Genomic DNA, 18,571 nt, shown 5'->3' on the forward strand with positions numbered 1-18,571 from the left:
CCACAATACCACAGGTACAGTTAACTGACACCAGCAGGGCTGGTATGACAAGAATAACTCAGAAATGCGGAAACTACTTGTCACCAAAAATAGATTTATGGACAAGAACAGATCCTGTCAAATTTAACGTATCAGAAGCTCTCCCAGCACTCAATTCCCAGAAGTTTTGCTTTGAGCCATCGTCCTTAGGTAAGCTGCTCAAGCCTCATCCTCAACATTCTAAAACGTAGTATTTGTAGCTTCCTCCTGCATCCACTAGAAAGGTTTAAAAAAAAACCCACTCAGCTATGTGAAAAACAATTTCAGCAACTCAGATATAAACTTTTTTCCACTTTAATAGAGGAATAAACCAAGGCTCTAAGGTAGCAAACCTAGGGTCATATAGGAGAGAATTTTGAGTGACTTTTTAAGGTTTGTGTAGAAAGGGAGATGGCAAATACTCAGCACCTAGACTACTGCTTCCCTTCACAGTCAGGGACAATTGAGCCTGTTACACCTTCCCCTTGAGTCCTGCTCCTTGAAAGAGTCAAAGCCATAGCAAACTAACATGCCACTTGAGGGCATAAACAATGAGATGGCATTGTTTACACCTCAAATTTATTTATTATATCTTTTATCGTATTACGTCCTTTGAGACACAGATGCTTGCTGAATGAACTGAACTATCCAGTAAGCAAAATATAAGATTGGTATATTTGCTTAAGAGAATCACTATTATGTTTTCCATGAGTCTAATGACATTTAAAAATTTATCTTGAGGCTTTTTTTTTTAGAGTAGTTTAAGGTTCACAGCAAAATTGAGGGGAAGGTACAGAGATTTTTCCATATCTCCCTAATGACTTTTAAAATAATTTTTATTTTGAAATAATTTCAGACTCAAAGAAAAGTTACAAAAATAGTGCAAAGAATTCATATATATGCTTCACCCAGATTCCCCAAATATCATTATTTCCCATATTTACTTTATCATTCTTTTTCTCCATATATATATTTTCTGATGTATATATTTTCTGATATATGTATATATATATATGTATATATATGATCTTTCCTCAATTTTTGAGAGTAAGTTACAGATGGTGTGCCCCCTGAACACTCCCATGAGCATTTTCTAAATACAAGAACAGTCTCTTATATAACCATGCTGCAATGATCAAAATCAGGAAATCAACACTGATACTATTACCTAATCTACAATCTACAGATTTCATTCAAATTTTGCCAAGTGTCCCACCAATGTCTATAACAAAAAAAAAAGAAAAGAAAAAAGACAGAAACAAAGGAATAAAGAAACAAGAAAAGAAACCAAAAAAAAGGTACCATGCTTTAGGAAGAGGAGAATAGCAGTGAAATAAATAACACAGGGTGAAGTATCAATATCAATAAAGGGAATATATTTTTTAACATCTTTATTGGAGTATAATTGCTTTACAATGGTGTGTTAGTTTCTGCTGTATAACAAAGTGAGTCAGATACATGTGTACATATATCCCCATACTCCTCCCTCCCACCCTCCCTATCCCACCCCTCTAGGTGGTCACAAAGCACTGAGCTGATCTCCCTGTGCTATGTGCTGCTTCCCACTAGCTATCTATTTTACATCTGGTAGTGTATATATGTCAGTGCTACTCTCTCACTTCATCCCAGCTTACCCTTCCCCCTCCCCATGCCCTCAAGTTCACTCTCTACGTCTGCGTCTTTATTTCTATCCTGCCCCTAGGGTTCATCAGAACCATTTGTTGTTGTTTTTTTTTAGATTCCATATATATGTGTTAGCATACGGTATTTGTTTTCTTCTTTCTGACTTACTTCATTCTGTATGACAGATGGTTTTCTCAGAGTATATGCCCAGTAGTGGGATTGCTGGGTCATATGGTAGTTCTATTTTTAGTTTTTTAAGGAACCTCCATACTGTTCCCCATAGTGGCTGTATCAATTTACATTCCCACCAACAGTGCAAGAGGGTTCCCTTTTCTCCACATCCTCTCCAGCATTTATTGTTTGTAGATTTTTTGATGATGGCCATTCTGACCAGTGTGAGGTGATACCTCATTGTGGTTTTGATTTGCATTTCTCTAATGATTAGCGATGTTGAGCATCCTTTCATGTGTTTGTTGGCAATCTGTATGTCTTCTTTGGAGAAATGTCTATTTAGGCCTTCCACCCATTTTTGGATTGGGCTGTTTGTTTTTTTGATATTGAGCTGCATGAGCTGCTTGTATATTTAAGAGATTAATCCTTTGTCAGTTGCTTCGTTTGCAAATATTTTCTCCCATTCTGAGGGTTGTCAATAAAGGGAATATTTAATAGGCAAATATACTCCAGGTAAGAAGTAATGAAATCTGAGCTAGGCTATGGCATTGAAATAAGAAGAGGGAATAGAAACAAACATTGCAGAGGTAACTTTCATAGGAAATGGTGGCTGGATTTGAGAGAGAGGATAAAATTTTAAAGTGTAAGAGTCAAAGAACTCCAAAATTTTTATTCTGGGTGAGGGCAGAATGATGTCACCATAAACCCCAACTGGAAAGCCAGGAGAAACAAGTTGGTGTGAAGGAAAATGAGTTCAGTTCTAGACATATTAGGTTTGAAGAAGCAACAGGGTATCCAGGTGGAGGCAAGGAAGTTAAGTGAGGATTTGGAACTTGGCAGAAAGACTGAGAGCTAGAGGTACACCTACAGAGGATCCACTGCTACATAGTCTCCTATTATGGACTCAACCTCCACAGGAAAAAAAAAAGAGGACTAAAAACAGGCTCCTAGAGAAGGTCTATACTTAAGTAATCTCTGTGTGTTTGTGTGTGTATTCCTGTATCAAATGGAAGGTTAGACAAAAAGACCTAGCTAGCCCTTTCTACTTCTCAGATCCAATCCAATGACTTTAAGTAACTAAAATATAAATAATGATCAGTGAGAGTTATGCTTAACCACTATTCACTTAAAATTTAAACTCTAAGAATTTTTTTGAAAATTTGGGGTACATAATATTTCCAACAAAACTTAATTAGAAAACGAAAAGCATTTTTTGAATACCAATGGCAGGCATTGTCCTTGACTCTAGAGAAATCTGAAAGTGAAAAAAGACGTGGTGAGCCCCCAGAGGGCCAACAAGGTGGGATAGAGCACTTCATTTCCAAAGCTTATTATGTCCAGATTCATATACTGAAAAATGACTTAGCAAATCAGATTTTAGGTTATGTCTTGGTTCTCTGTTAACATTAAAGATTTCTTTCATGTATATCTATAACTTCTTATAAACATTTGAGAAGAAATTAAGCATATCTTCTAACTAGAGGATAGAGATTTTATCTTATTTGAAATGATGATTCGCCTCTTTCAAATCTTCAACTTCATTACAGAAACACAGAATTCAATCCATAATACAGTCAAACCTCAATTAAGACCACTTATTTAATACCATCAGCATCCTGAATGGTGCCCAACTAAAATGCTTTGTTTTCTTAAAGAAAAGGGAAAACAACTGCTGGGGCAGAAAAGAGAAAAGAACTTGGGGGTGGTGAACATAAATAAAATCAGTCAAGCAGAACTAAAAACTTGAAGATTAAATTTAATGTGTAACTTTCCATTTTCCAACTGGAAGCTTTGAATAGTGACTTATGACTAAACATCCAGCCTTTTCCAGGGAAAAGCTAGGGCCCAGAGGCAAAGCAATAGAAAACAAGAGATGACAAGAAAAGCAGACAGGAAGAAGAGAATCAGAAGTAGAGGTGAAATGAGCAATAATTATAAGTGCTGATAGACAAAAGGCCCATAAGAAAAACTGAAGACAGGACAATGTTTCCTTCTCCTGGGGAAAAAAGCCACTTTTAGTTCAAGAGGCACTCTAATGACCTCACTCCCAGGTAAGTAATTTGGGGGCCAGGGCTGAGGGTGGTAAACCTCTAAACCTGCATCATTAGTACCTGTGTATACCACTTAGGTGTGAACCACTTTAGTGTTACTCACAGTTACTGGGAAAAGGTGACGTGAAACCTCATTATGTTGAATAACTGATTTTTACTATATTAATTATATTCTACTTTATTCTAGATTTTATACTAAAAAATTATTATAGAAATTTAAGCCTCACAAAAATTATGGATGAAACACTAGAATATGAAAATCTAGATTATATAATTTGAGCATTTCAATACCTTGATTTAAAGGGGTAAAATCTATTTGGTATCTTTTAAATAGTATGCATTTTAAATGTGAACTTATTAAATTCTTATAACTACCCGACAAAAATGCTTTTGTTGCAATTACTCAAATGATTATTAAACCAAAATTCTAAATTGTGGGCAATTTCTTTTTTCAATTAATATATTCACACTGTTAAAAAAAAAAAAAAAAAAAGGCCTAAAATAGTACAAAGAGAAGTAAGAGTCCCTCCCCAGAGGCATTCACTGTCAACAGTCAAATACCAACCATTCAGCAGTCACTGTGCTGCCTTTTTTGGGGGGATGGGGGGGGACAGGGGAGAGGTAGCAATTACTTTTTGGACTTTTAAGTGCTGCATGCCAAATATACAATTAAATTATAACTAAGCCTTTATTATACTGGTTTTTAAGATGCCTCTCAGTTTCAGAGATGTTAACATGTGAAAAAATATGTATCTTAATGGGTGAAATATGGTATATGATGTCTCGCTGATTGTGTTTTTCAGAATTTAAATGCAGTATCTAAGAAGTAACACTACTTTATGGGATGGGCTTCAAATTATCACCTTTGTAACTATCAACTATAAGAAATAGAAAATCATCAATCATACACATGTTCCCAAGTAAATGTGGCTTTTCTAATCTTTCCATTGATCTGACCCTGCCCTTATACCACACTGCTTTAATTACACTAAGCCTTGACATCTGGTAGGAAGAATTCCTCTGTCTTGTTCATCTTCAACACTATCTTAGCTATTCATTTATCTTTACTCTCTCAAATGAATTTTAGAACCATTTGTCAAGTTTCCAGAAAAACCCTCCTGGATTCTGATCATAATCCTCCTGGATATAATGTATTTGCAATTATGTTAAATTTATAGATTAATTTGGGAGAACTGACATCTCTATAATTTTCAGCCTTCCCCTCTATGAACACAGTATCTCTTTCCACTTATTCAGGTCTTTTATGTTCTTCGATGCAGTTTTATATTTTCCTTCATAAAAGTCTTCTACATTTTTTCTTAAGTTTTATTGGTAGATACTTTATAGTCTTCTTGCTTCTCAGATAAGTATCTTTAAAAAAATTACATTTTCTATGTATGTCAGTAAAAAGGGATAATATTGATTTTTTTCTGTGATGATTTTATATCAAGATTGCTAAACTCTATAAATAGAAGGTGAACTCAGTTTCTTGGGTTTTCTATGTAGACTATTGTGATGGTTAACTTTTTTTTTTTTTTTTTGCGGTACGCGGGCCTCTCACTGTTGTGGCCTCTCCTGTTGTGGAGCACAGGCTCTGGACGCGCAGGCTCAGCGGCCATGGCTCACAGGCCCAGCTGCTCAGCGGCATGTGGGATCTTCCCGGACCGGGATACGAACCCGTGTACCCTGCATCGGCAGGCGGACTCTCAACCACTGCGCCACCAGGGAAGCCCTAACTTTGTTTTTATATTTGAAAACTCTAATGGTTTACACCTATGAAAATATGTTACCTATTTACTTCCAATGTATATGTAATTTGAGTAGTTTTCCTCATTAAAGGCAGGCTTTTGTGGCAATTGTGATCTTCCTTGGGACCAACTACTCCCTTAGTAACTTAGTTGCCATGTGTTGAGATCTTTGACGAGGAGATAAATGGCTTATAAAGCGATCAATTCTATCCAGGTCCTATCAGCATCATTTTTTGATATGAATACCTATACACATTTACCTCAAACACTTTAAAAAAAGAAAGGTCTATATTAAAAAAATCTCAAGGAGCTGTTGCAGAATATTCAATAAATGGTTTTGCTGTTGTTCATGCAAAAGACATAGGCATATTAAAATATTAAAAATTTGAAAGTGTAAGTCATTGCTAAATTATCAATTCATTTAGAAAATCTTACATGACTTAATGATTTAAAAACAAATTCCATTTCTATTAATACAAATCTACTTACCCCAGTTGAGTACATATTTATCCTTGATATTTGCCCTTTAAGTTAATTACTTTCACTCAAGAGTGTCAGGCGATCAAATAATCATAGTGCCTCTAGAATGCCATTTTTAGAGACTTTTATCACTCAGTGAAAATAACTACTTCAAATGATATTTTCATATTAAAAATTCGGCATAAGAATGATTTTGAGCCAACTGTGTTCACTATCAATTATAATTTAATATTAAAACATTCACAATGTCCTGAGATAGTACTTTATGTTGGCTTTACGCTGAGTACTAATGTGTAATTCTTACCTGTAATGTACATGTGTGACTACTGGTTTCCTGTATCCAAGGATCCAGGTTTGAATATCTATGGGTTCAGCTTTGGGATAAGCTATGGTTGTATCTATTATCCACTGGAGGCCTTTCGATCGGCTGTCTGAGAACAATATAAAATTGGATCAATTTTTATATTATTTGCAGCAAATAACATAGTATAGAATTATAAAGCATACTGATATATCCTTTGCTTTAAGAGAATGAACTTTGGCGTTACTGTTCTATATGATGCACTTAGGATGAAATTAAGCATTTCCTATTACATTATAAAATGGCTGAATCTCAAACAAATTAAACAACAGAGTGCTATAGTTTATTGGACATGCATCATTTAAGCATTCAATACAATTATGCAGTATCAAGGTCTAATTTACATTTTATCTCTCATAAAAACTGGCCTACAAAAAAAGTCAGTAGCTAAAGTATCACATCACAAAAGCGAAAAGCAGACCTTAAAACAAAAAACTCCACTCACTAAATATAACACAATATAATACAAACACCAAGTTTTGTGATACTTGGGAGGCATTAATAAATATTGAAATAAGGCAATAAAATTAAGCATTTTATTGATGCACATGATCATCAGTTGCTGCTCTTGTTCAAAACAAACAAAAAACTCCTTCCATTTTAGCAAGAGTTATATAAAAATAAAGCAATAAATCTGTCTACCCTTTGGTAGGTACAACAGGTAACTACCGTTGTGAGAGGGGCTGGGGAAGTTCTGTTTACTTTGGTCCTCTGCGTGCTGTTTTTATTCCCAGCACGGAGTACAAAGTTGAGCAAGAAGCATGGACATATATACACTACCAAACGTAAGGTAGATAGCTAGTGGGAAGCAGCCGCATAGCACAGGGAAATCAGCTCGGTGCTTTGTGACCGCCTGGAGGGGTGGGATAGGGAGGGTGGGAGGGAGGGAGACGCAACAGGGAAGAGATATGGGAACATATGTATATGTATAACTGATTCACCTTGTTATAAAGTAGAAACTAACACACGATTATAAAGCAGAAACTAACACACGGTTGTAAAGCAATTATACCCCAATAAAGATGTTAAAAACAAAGAATTGAGACGGGAATTCTCAAAGAGAACGCTGATAGCTAGACTTTAAAGTGTAATGGTCTATCCTTTGTTTGAAGTATTTAAAGGATCCCTAAAAAAATAAAACTTATTTTTAAATATAAGGCCAAATGTACAGTAGGAATCAATAATATTTTACTTAAAATATCAAATAATTAAAAACTGGCCTTAAATTCTTTTAAAATTTTAGACAACATTCTGAAGGGGAAGAAATAATCATATAAGACATAAGCTTAAAAAATTTAATTTTTAAATAACATATTGCTAAAGGAACAGAATGTATGTAAAGAGACACATTTTAACAAGCTACCAGTGATGTACATGCTACAATGTTTAGGGGTAAAGTACACTGATGTCTGCAACTTACTTTGAAATGCATTTAAAAAAAACAACCAAGATGGACTAATAGATGGATAGAAGGATGGAGAGAGATGTGATAAAGCAAATATAGTAAAGTGTTAATTATAAAATCTAGTTGGCCAGCTCATGGATATTAACTGCAAAATTATTTCAACTTTTATGTATGTTTGAAAATTTTTATAATAAAATGGTTGGGAAAAATCACCAGAGTTCAGTTTAATATCTATTAAATCATACAATAAACAAAAAAATACTAATCCTTTTAAAGTTAATTAGAGGGACTTCCCTGGCGGTCCAGCGGTTAAGACTCCGCACTTGCATTTCAGGGGGCACAGGTTCAATCCCTGGTCAGGGAACTAAGATCCCACGCGCCGCACGGGGCGGCCAAAATAAATAAATATATAAAAACTTAAAGTTAATTAGATACAACTTAATTTTTATATGTGTATGGACGGACCTCACATTAAAACAGACATGAAGGCATGGTTTGTGTTTATATGGAATAAAATACTAAATCGTGAGTATGAATACTAAAGAAAATAAAACACAAAATGTCCTTACCAAAGCAGAGAAGCAAATGGTAAAATCTAAGTAAAACTAGTTTTGGGGTATACGGTTTTCTAAAATTTCTTATGATTTTCCTAAGCTGCTAGAATAAAAAATTGTTTCTTGATAGGTAAGAAGTGGATTTATTTAGAGAGATACACATTCCATAGACAGAATGCTGTCCATCTCGAAAAGCAAGACTGGCCCTGGGAGAATCACACTCCACAGACAGAGTGTGGGCCATCTCAGAAGGCGAGAGGCCTAAATTTTAACTAAGGTAAGATAAGTAATAAACAATTTCACTTTGGTTATAAACAGAGATTGCTTCTCTCCAAAAGAAAAAATCATTTTTCTTCCCTCTTGTGTAATCAGTATGACAAGTGCCCATTCATTTCTCTGAGATCTAGACCACAGGGTATTGACTGGGTAAAACTACTTAAAAGCAGCGGTATTTATTAGCACAATTAATCCTATTTGGAAGACCTTTGCCTTCAAGCTTTGGCTTGGCTGACATTGCCACAGTGTCTCTCCAGCAGTGAAGCTATTCTGAACCTTCCTTTTCTATTAAAAGACTCTTTCAATTTGTCTTTTTAATAGATGATGAAACATTAAGAGAGCTGACTGCCAGGCAGCTGTTTGGAAAAAACAAATGAAAGGAAAGCTCAGCACAATCTCACGGGCATTATTTCCATGTTTGGTCCTTACCATCACCTAAAATAACACATATTTCTGAGGGCCAATCATTCCCATTTTATTTTATCTGAAGAATATTAAAAGAAATAGCAAAATGTTATTACGGAAACAGGCCTATTAAGTTTCTTTCAGCTTTTTAATTTATAATTTATCACCAAACTTTCATAGTGTCTTGGATGAAGTAGTTCAAGACAGTCTTCATGCTGTTGGCACAAATATCTTCTGCAAATATGCACAATTCACTAGGCTGTCTCCAAGACAGTTGCATCTTTTTTTGTTCAGTTTTGTTTGTTTTTTTAAATAAATAAATTTATTTATTTATTTATTTTTGGCTGCATTGGGTCTTCGTTGCTGCGCGTAGTCTGCCTCTAGTTGTGGCTTTGTTGCGGTGCCTGGGCTTCTCATTGCGGTGGCTTTCCTTGTTGCGGAGCACAGGCTCTAGGCGCACAGGCTTCAGCAGTTGTGGCTCACGGGCTCTAGAGCATAGGCCTCAGTAGTTGTGGCACACGAGCTTAGTTGCTCCGTGGCATGTGGGATCTTCCCGGACCAGGGATCAAACGCGTGTCCCCTGCATTGGCAGGCGGATTCTTAACCACTGCACCACCAGGGAAGTCCACAGTTGCATCTTTGAGTATGGTTTACTTTTTACTGGCCATAAAAGTAATACATACTCACTATATTTTTTTAATTCAGAAAAGTATTAAGAAATGGAGAAAAATTATCCATAATGTTACAACTCAGAGAAGCAATCACTGCTAATATTCTGAAATCTTTCCTTTCACTGATTTTCTACTGCCTTATTATTTACATATTTGAGCTCATATTGTTTACACAAGAGTTGTATGTTTCTCCCACCCCGTTAACATTATAGAGCATAAGAATTTTCCAAGCCAATAAACATCATTTGTAATGGCTGTGTTGTATTCTGTTAGATGGATATTTAATAATTACTTATCTGTTCTCTCTTCTGGCTATTTCCAATTTCTTGCCATTAGAAATAATGCTGTGATAAACTACTTTGCCAGTATTTCAGATCATTCCCTTTTGATAAGTATTATTTGCAGCAGAATAACTGAGTAATTTATCAACATTTTAAGACTCTTAGTAAATACTGCCAAACTTCATTAAACTCATTCTCTGTATTAAAAACAAAAAAACTTTCTAAATTTGATAACTGCAAAAAATATAAATCATTATAATTCCATTTGCATATCTATGATTAGTTTCTCAAATTTGTCATTTCTATTCCTGTATCTTTTAATCCAGCAATTCCACTTCTACGAATTAATACTACAGACATGTTCCACAAATCTGTAAGGATATTTACAGGAATGTTGACTGCAGCAGTGGGAATGGCCATGAGTAAGGTGTACAGTAAGGGAGAGATACCTTCGACTTTATACATTCCTATATTATTTGAATAAATTATTGTAAGCATGGACTACTTTTGTAGAAACATTAAAAAGTTATATTTTCATCTTCTCCCTCAGTATTATTTCTGTTTGACAAAAATTATAAATATAAAAAAGAACAATGTTATCTTCTGGAACTCCAGAAAATCCTTTAATTCCAAGAAAAGAAAAAAATGCTAAAAACCATCATACCTAATTCCTTAGCATCTCCTCCTGCTGGACTTCCATTTTCCTGTCGTGCTACAAGTGCATTCAGAATAATTTTTGTTGCCCCAATCCTTGGCAAAGTGACATGTGTAAGAAATGGCAAGTTATTTTTCTTGGCAAATGCCTGACTGGTTTCTCGCCTCTTCCTGAGGAAGCCCCCTTCTGGAAACAGAACAATCCATTTTCGATCTCTGTTCCTGTAATTATTTTCTAGATGCTTCTTGAGAAGAAGAAGCTGTTGGTCACGATGAGATTTTCCCTAGAAGGTAGACACACATAGAGTAAGTACAGTCACATTTGAAATTTAAAGGCTGTAAAATTAAATAGAAATAACTGCTTCTAGAGTAAATCCCAATCATAGGCTAGAATAGTGATTTCCCCCCACTTACTTCCCCTTTTGACCATACTGGAAAAAGTAAGTTATTAGCACTTACATAAATAAACCCTTCCCCCTGCAGAAAAAAATTGCTCTAATTGCCCCCGAAAGTTCATTCATTCATCGTCAGTGAGTATTTACTGAGTACCTACTACTTACTTGCCTGGCACTGTCCTGGAGATAGAGAAGTAAGAGACCCTCATGAAGCTTACTTGAATGGGGAAGATATATAATACATATGCATATGTATATGTGCATATGTACAAATGCAACTGGTGATAAGGTTAGGAAGAAGAGTAAGAGACTAGAGAAGCTCAACAGGGTCAGGAAAAGCAGCTCCAAGGAGGTAAAATTTGAGCAAAGAGCTGATAATGTGAGGGAATAAACCATGTGAAGATGAGTGGCAGAGTACTCCAGGTGATGAGGAGAAAAAGGACAAAGGCCCTGAGGTGGGAACATGTTTGGCATGTTCAGAGAACTGTGGCAAGGTCAGTGTGGCTGAAAATTGCAGAGAGAGGCAGAGGACATATAAGAAAGGCCTTGAGCTTGGTTAAGTAGTAGTTTGGGATGGAACATCATTAGATAGTTCTCAAAAAGGGAGAGTCATGATTTTATTTACTTAAAAAAAAAAATCTGCTGGCTCCAGTGACAAAAAGACTATAGGAAATAAGTTAGGAGACTCCTGTAGAGTCTGGACAAGGGAGTTTGATGAGATTCAACTGTGGGATATCGATGAGCGGCGCACACATTCAGGGAAAAATCTGAAAGCTAACAGGACATTCTGATAGACTGGATCTTAGTTGTGAGGGAAAGAGAGGAAAGAGGATAACTTGGAGACCGAAAAGAGGAACCTAGAAGCTTTTTTAGGAAAGCCCAAAACCCATGACTAAATATAAGAAGGTTCTTCCTTTCAGTATGGTCAATTCGCTAATAATTTTCCAGCCAACACAATTACAGAAGCTCCCCAAAATAATTTGTACACTTTCAGTCTTTAGACTAAATTATTCTAAATGCAAACTAAGTAACAATTTTCTTAGCTAATTTACGGAATTGAATTGATTATAATTAAGCTTTACTTTTAAGTTCCCTAGAGTACATGTAAAATATTTTTAATATTCTTGGAAATACCTTGTCAAAAATGTTTAGTAGCAAAGTCCCAAGAGATTTTCTTTAACATTAATACTTTTTTTCTCTCCCCTTCCCCCATGTTATAGATTTTTATTACTATCAAACAGGGAAAATATTTTTGCACTTCAGAAATGAATTTGTAAATCTCTCCTGTCTTCGCCTCCAGTGACACTCTAAGATATTAGGTTAGTTTCTTCCTTAAGTTGTTCTGATCATTGTTTATTTTGTCTCAACCTTGTTGTGGCCAATCCCCATTCCCAATTCTTCCTAGGGTTCCAGTGCCTGCTTTTTTCCATCTCTCTGCTCAGAAAAACCAAGGGTGTTTCCAGAAAAAACTAGACAATTACACAGAATATGAAAAACAAAAATATGTTTTGTATATAAAACTGTCTGGAGGGGACTTCCCTGATGGTCCAATGGTTAAGACTCTGTGCTCCCAGTACAGGGGGCCCTGGGTTCGATCCCTGGTCAGGTAACTAGATCCCACGTCAGGGAACTAGATCCCACATGCATGCCACAACTAAGAGTACTCATGCCACAACAAAGATCCCGTGTGCTGTAACTAAGACCTGGTGCAGCTAAATAAATAAATAAATATTAAAAAAACTGTCTGGAGCAAAGTATAATATATGTGTTTGGGGAGACCTATTTTCATAGAGCTTAGAAGTTTTTCTACACACTTCTAGCTTATTTCTGAATTTGTGATACTCAGAAGAGGCTTAATTAGATTCACCAGCAATTCATTATGTAATTACTACGTGTAAGGTACTGCACCATCCAGGGTGAAGTGGCTAAATACATAAACACCAGATAAGTGTAGCATTATCATACATAAAAACTCTTGATATCATATTTTGGTTATCCATTTTTGAGAAAATAAAGCATGTAGCATATCAGGGAAACACTATAATGTAGTGCTGATTTCTTCTTTTATTATTTTTTTTGAACCCGCAGCCCCTGCATTGGAAGCGCGGAATCTAACCACTGGACCGCCAGGGAAGTCCCTGTATGCTGACTTGATAAGAGGGTATTATTCTTTTTCCTATACTAAACTATCCCTAATGCTTACGACCCATTCCCAATCTACCTTCCTCCATCAAACCCGTACTCATTCTTTAAATGTATGCCACATATCATCTTCTCCTCTAAGGTTTTTCTGAATTTACAGAAATTTGACGTACTCACTTTTCATACTATGAATTCGCAAAATATTTCCTCTTATTTATTTATTTAGTATTCTCCCGACTGGTAATCTTATTTATTTAACCATCTCCCAACTGCTAACATAGATACCTTCTGTATCATATAACGGTGACTTGTAAATAAAAATAACAGTGATAATATAGATGATGATAGTGGTAGTCATGATGAAGTTGATGAAAGTAGCAGGGACTGTTCTGAGCGTGTAACACGTATTACTTCATGTAATCCACACAGCAACTCTGTGAGAGGAGTACCCATTATTCTCATTTGAAAAATGAGGAAACTTTGAGAGGTTAAATAACTTGCCCAATTCACACAGCTAAGAAGCAGAAGAGCTGAGAATGTGGCAGGCGCTTGGTAAACTGTTTAGAAGCGAGGAGGGTAGAGATTAAAATATTTGCATTTTAATGTTTATGCATACTCAAATTCAGACTGAAATAAATGTTTTAGGAAAAAAGATTCCCAGCTCCCTCAGATAACTAGAGCTGGCTCTATCTATTATAACTGGTTTTGTGATGCCTCTTTTTACAATAAAGAATTAGATTGATCAGGCTATCACTGTGGAAAAAAATGCTCATTACTTACCTGTCTGATAAAGAAGTCTCCGTGAATTAGAGAAACAATTCCAAAGTTTGTGTACTTAAAAATATGATCCATCAACCACATCATTTGAGCAACAACCTAAAATATTTAAAAGCAAGAAATAAATGTTGAATAGAAAAAATAAAAAAACCTGACTATAGTCTAGCCAGTCTCTAAATTTTATGTATAATCATCCAAGCATACTTTTAATTAACCTAACTATCTTAAATCTGTTACTTCTACAAATAAAGCACTACATGAAAAATTACAGGTCTTCATGCATTCTTTAGAAATGTGTTGTATAATTTCCAAGGATTTTGAGATTTCTCTGCTGTTTTCTGCTACTGAGTTCTAATTTGACTTCATTATATTAAGATAACCTATTCTGTATTAGGTCAATGTTTAAAATGTATTGAAGTTTGTTTTATGGCCCAGGATATAGAATATCATTGTATATGTTCCACAGACGATTAAAAAGAACGTGTATTCTGTGTTTTGGGGTGTAGTATTCTACACGTTTTGATTAGATTTTATTGGTTGATGGTGTCGTTGAGTTCCATATCATTGTTGATTTTCTGTCTGTAAGTTCTATCAGGTGCTGACAGACGGGTACTAAAATCTCCAACTATAATTTTGTATTTATCTATTTCTCCTTTCATCTCTATCAGTTTTTGCTTCATGCATTTTGAGGTTTTGTTGTTTTGTGTTTATGCATTTAAGACTGTTATGCTTTCCTGGAAGATTGGTCCTTTTATGTAATGGTCCTCTTTGTTTCTATTAATTTTCTTTCCTTTGAAGGTTACTTTTTCTGATATTAATATGGCCAATCTCACTGTTTTCTTTGATTAATGTGTTCATGATATATATATATATATATATATATTTATTTATTTATATCTTTTACCTTAAAACTAACTAGTTCAGTGTATTTGAAGTAAGTTTCTTGTAGACAGAATATTGTTGAATAATATGTTTATCTACTCCACCAATCTTTCTTTAACTTGCTGTATTTAGACTATTTAAACATAATATATTTATTGCTATGTTAGTGCTTAAAAAAAAAAAAAAAATTACAGGTCTTGATTCCAAGTCTTGGATTCCTAGGTCACAGGTATATACATATCACTGGGTAACAAATAAAACTGAATTAACTTCTTAAATTTGAACTTCATGATTTCCAATTTGTTCTATGTAAACGAAACCTTTGGAAATTCTTATATAACTTGTAAAGTTATTTTGAAACAATACAATATACCTAAGTTATCAAATGAGGGCTCCACGTTTAATTAATAAGCACTAAGCCTTTATAAAATGTGACCTTAACTTCATGGCTAAAATATTAAAAGTCATAAAATATAAAGATGTAAATATAAAAATGTATAAAAATATAAAATACAAAAATATCCAAAATAAAAGAACATTAAAGAATTCATTTAGTCAATAAATACACTGTAAAATTTTTTAAAATTCATTTAGTAGAATGATTTACACATTCTATATCACGAAGAGTATTTGTTAGTTTATACAAGGCCTTACTCTTTGCCAGCATAAAAATACTCAGTTTCTTAAACACAAAAATATTATCCACTGCTGATAAGAGTTAATAGCTGTATCAAGAGCAGAAGACTTTATTTCAAGCAAATTTCAAAATTAAAAGTAAGTGTAAACAGGATCTAGTAAATGAATTGGTTAATTGTTCTCCCCTGCTGAGATAACAGCATCCCTTGTTATAAGCCTTAAATAAATAAAGTGAAAACTACAGCCTCCATCAAGAAAGCAACAGAGCTCCACTTTGGTTCCTACAGGAATAACAAATGTAAACTTCATCTCTGAGCACCAAATTGTATGAACTAACATATAAGGAAAAAACTAAGCATTGACATCCATGTGTTGCTTTTACAAAAACATTATAAAAGCCCACAAATAATATTCAAGCTTCTGATGTAATTTTTCAGTATCACTGAACAGTTCATTTACATGACTCCTATTCCAACAGTTTTACCATATAAAATAACTTTAAAAAAATAAAGATACATACATGAAAGACTGATTCCCAAATCACTTAATACAGAATAAAATAATCACCAACATCTCATTTTTGAATCTTGTTTTGCTTTGTAATGATAACCACTTTGTTTAGATATATTGAGATCTGAACTAAATGGAATTTGCGGAAAAGTGCCCCAAGAAACAAAACAAAAAGCAAGTGGAGTCAACCTGTAAAACCTTTATACACAGTATGAAGTGTGGCTGCAATTTATTGCTCTCTGGGTTTAATACCAACACTAAAGTAACTAGCTTTTATGGTTAATCTTACATTTATAGTGGATTTACCGCCTCAGTTAGAAGGGTAACGTAAAACAAATTCAGTAAGACAGCCAAGCTATCTTCTGAGATTTGTATGGATAATTCTGTCCTAACTTATTTTAGGGGAAATGTTACAAGTCAATAAATATTTATTACATATCTAAAAGTTCTATTGATAGAAATAAAAATTCTTGGGTTTATCATCAATTGACAGAAAAGGGCAAGACTCCGCACTTCACAGATACTTATTAAAAAGGTACCAGCACGTTTAGAAAATATAACTAATCCTTTGTTTCATATTTCTGAAAAAATGAGGTCAGTAAACACAAGCTGCCTGAATCAACTCTGTCAATGTTTCACAGGCTGTCACTCAGAACGTTGTTAGGTATTTCCAAGGGACAAAATTGCTCTACATCAATTATTCTTTACCCGGAAGCACGAATTTTCTACATGTCAAAACATCTGGGGAGGCTTACATGAATGGCTCCATTCTTCATATCCTTCTGAAATTTTAGTGGAGCCAATGGTTTTCCCGTTTAGAAGTCTACAAGGACAATTTTGGCTGTCACAATGACCAGGGAGTTCTACTAGCACATAGTAGGTTGCAGCCAGGTAAGGAAAACAATGTGCAGCAGGACAGTCAAGAACAACAGTGCCGTCCTACCAAAATGCAAGCAGTGCCCCCACTGAGGAACAACGACAGGCGCTACAGGAATTCCTGAATTCAAAAAGCTATGTTATACTCACATCACCATTAAACTAGTATTTTTAAACTGGCCCACAATTTAGCATTAGCTTTCTTTCTTTGAACGTGCCCATGGAGTATGCAATTAATCAAGTAAACATTCCTACTTGTGAATGTAAATTAATATTGCCCCATACTTATTACGCAGGAGCCAGAAATTTTCATGTTTCCACCTTTTTATTTCTCAATTACTCCTTTATGAAACAAGATAAAAAATTCTTCAAGGTTTCAAATTATTTTGTAATATTAGATAGTAACATTAGTATAATTAATCTGAAAATAAAAACAAAATAACTCTGGACAGAAAAATGAACCAAAGACCAACTAAAATCTTTTTACAAGAGCAAACAAATAAACCAAAATTTTTCTTGTCCACAATATCGGTGAATCTCAGATTACCTGATACTCTGGTTAATACAGTTCTCATCTCTGCCAAACTGGAGTTAGAGTAACAAAGTTAGGCATATTTATAGTCACCGTTTTAAGCACTCTTTGAGATTCAAAAACCAATAGAAGACACTGTAGGCCCTCAGAAAAATCACTATAAATATAAGTATCTTATCGGTAAGCATAAAAATGTTCTCCTTGATACAAAGCCAAACAAACTAGTTTTTACACAATTTTAACATCAAGAATTTAGGGGACAGGCAGTAAATATTATTATAATGCAAATATATCTACACAGTGATATAACAATTCTGAATATGATTCTGAATATAAGAAAGGACTGAATTTATTCTACATTCTAGCAAAATTATGCCTCTGCTTTTCAGATAAACAACAAAAACAGATTCCATAATAAGCAAACATATTTTCCATTTACTGTCACCTCATTTTCTGACCCCTGAGCTGCTGAATGCAAACTCTGGGACCTAAACACACCAGGCGTATTCTTGCCTTAATGTTTTGGCCAAGATTATTTCACTAAAGAAGAGGCCCTTGCTTCACTACTCTGCCTAACTAAATTCTACTCACCCTTCAAGGTCAAGTTTATGTCCTCTCCCCTACGCAAAGTTTTCTATATCCACCAAGTACATGGTGAGCTCACTTTCCACTGAATATTTCTCACTTTGCAATTAAGTATTGTTTGCTATTCCCTCTCTCCACCTACCACTAGATTATTAGTTGCTTTACGGGGATAGTATCTTATAGGATGGTCTTCTATATTTATAGTCGGTGACCATAAATATGAAACACTTATAAAATACCTATTGATTTGTTTCTTCACTATTAGGCCAAATATTAATTCCATTAATTTTATGTATTTTCTATTTATTTACTTTTCTATGAACATAACCGCTTTACCTACTCTTAAGGTAACAATTCTTTTAATGTTAAGGACTGACTTTATTTTAAACCCTCCCAGTTTACAGGTATGTTTTAGTTAGCAATATAAGCAATGTGAAGTCAACAGTTCAAACACAGCCCTAGAACACTGAATAAAATGGCCCTAATATCTTTCCTTTCAATTTGCTTTCTAAGTGAAATCCAAAATAATATTTACCTT

The 18,571-nt window shown here is 34.6% G+C and overlaps 1 protein-coding gene across 7 annotated transcripts in view; it reads right to left on the reverse strand.

The window, feature by feature from the left end:
- Nucleotides 1–18,571, reverse strand: part of LPGAT1 (lysophosphatidylglycerol acyltransferase 1) — a 65,827-nt gene that overhangs the window by 14,014 nt on the left and 33,242 nt on the right. For all 7 annotated transcript variants that reach the window (XR_007476942.1, XM_033438071.2, XM_004275277.4 and 4 more), the window contains 3 exons: nt 14,016–14,111; nt 10,709–10,982; nt 6,396–6,522 (listed from right to left, as the gene is read on the reverse strand). Coding sequence is in view for 6 of the 7 variants with exons in the window: in XM_033438071.2 (XP_033293962.1) it covers nt 6,396–6,522; nt 10,709–10,982; nt 14,016–14,111 (497 nt within the window). In the remaining variant the exon portion in view is untranslated. The remainder of the gene's footprint in view (nt 1–6,395; nt 6,523–10,708; nt 10,983–14,015; nt 14,112–18,571) is intronic.

Source organism: Orcinus orca, chromosome 1 (assembly GCF_937001465.1).
Source record: "Orcinus orca chromosome 1, mOrcOrc1.1, whole genome shotgun sequence".
Lineage (NCBI taxonomy): Eukaryota > Metazoa > Chordata > Mammalia > Artiodactyla > Delphinidae > Orcinus > Orcinus orca.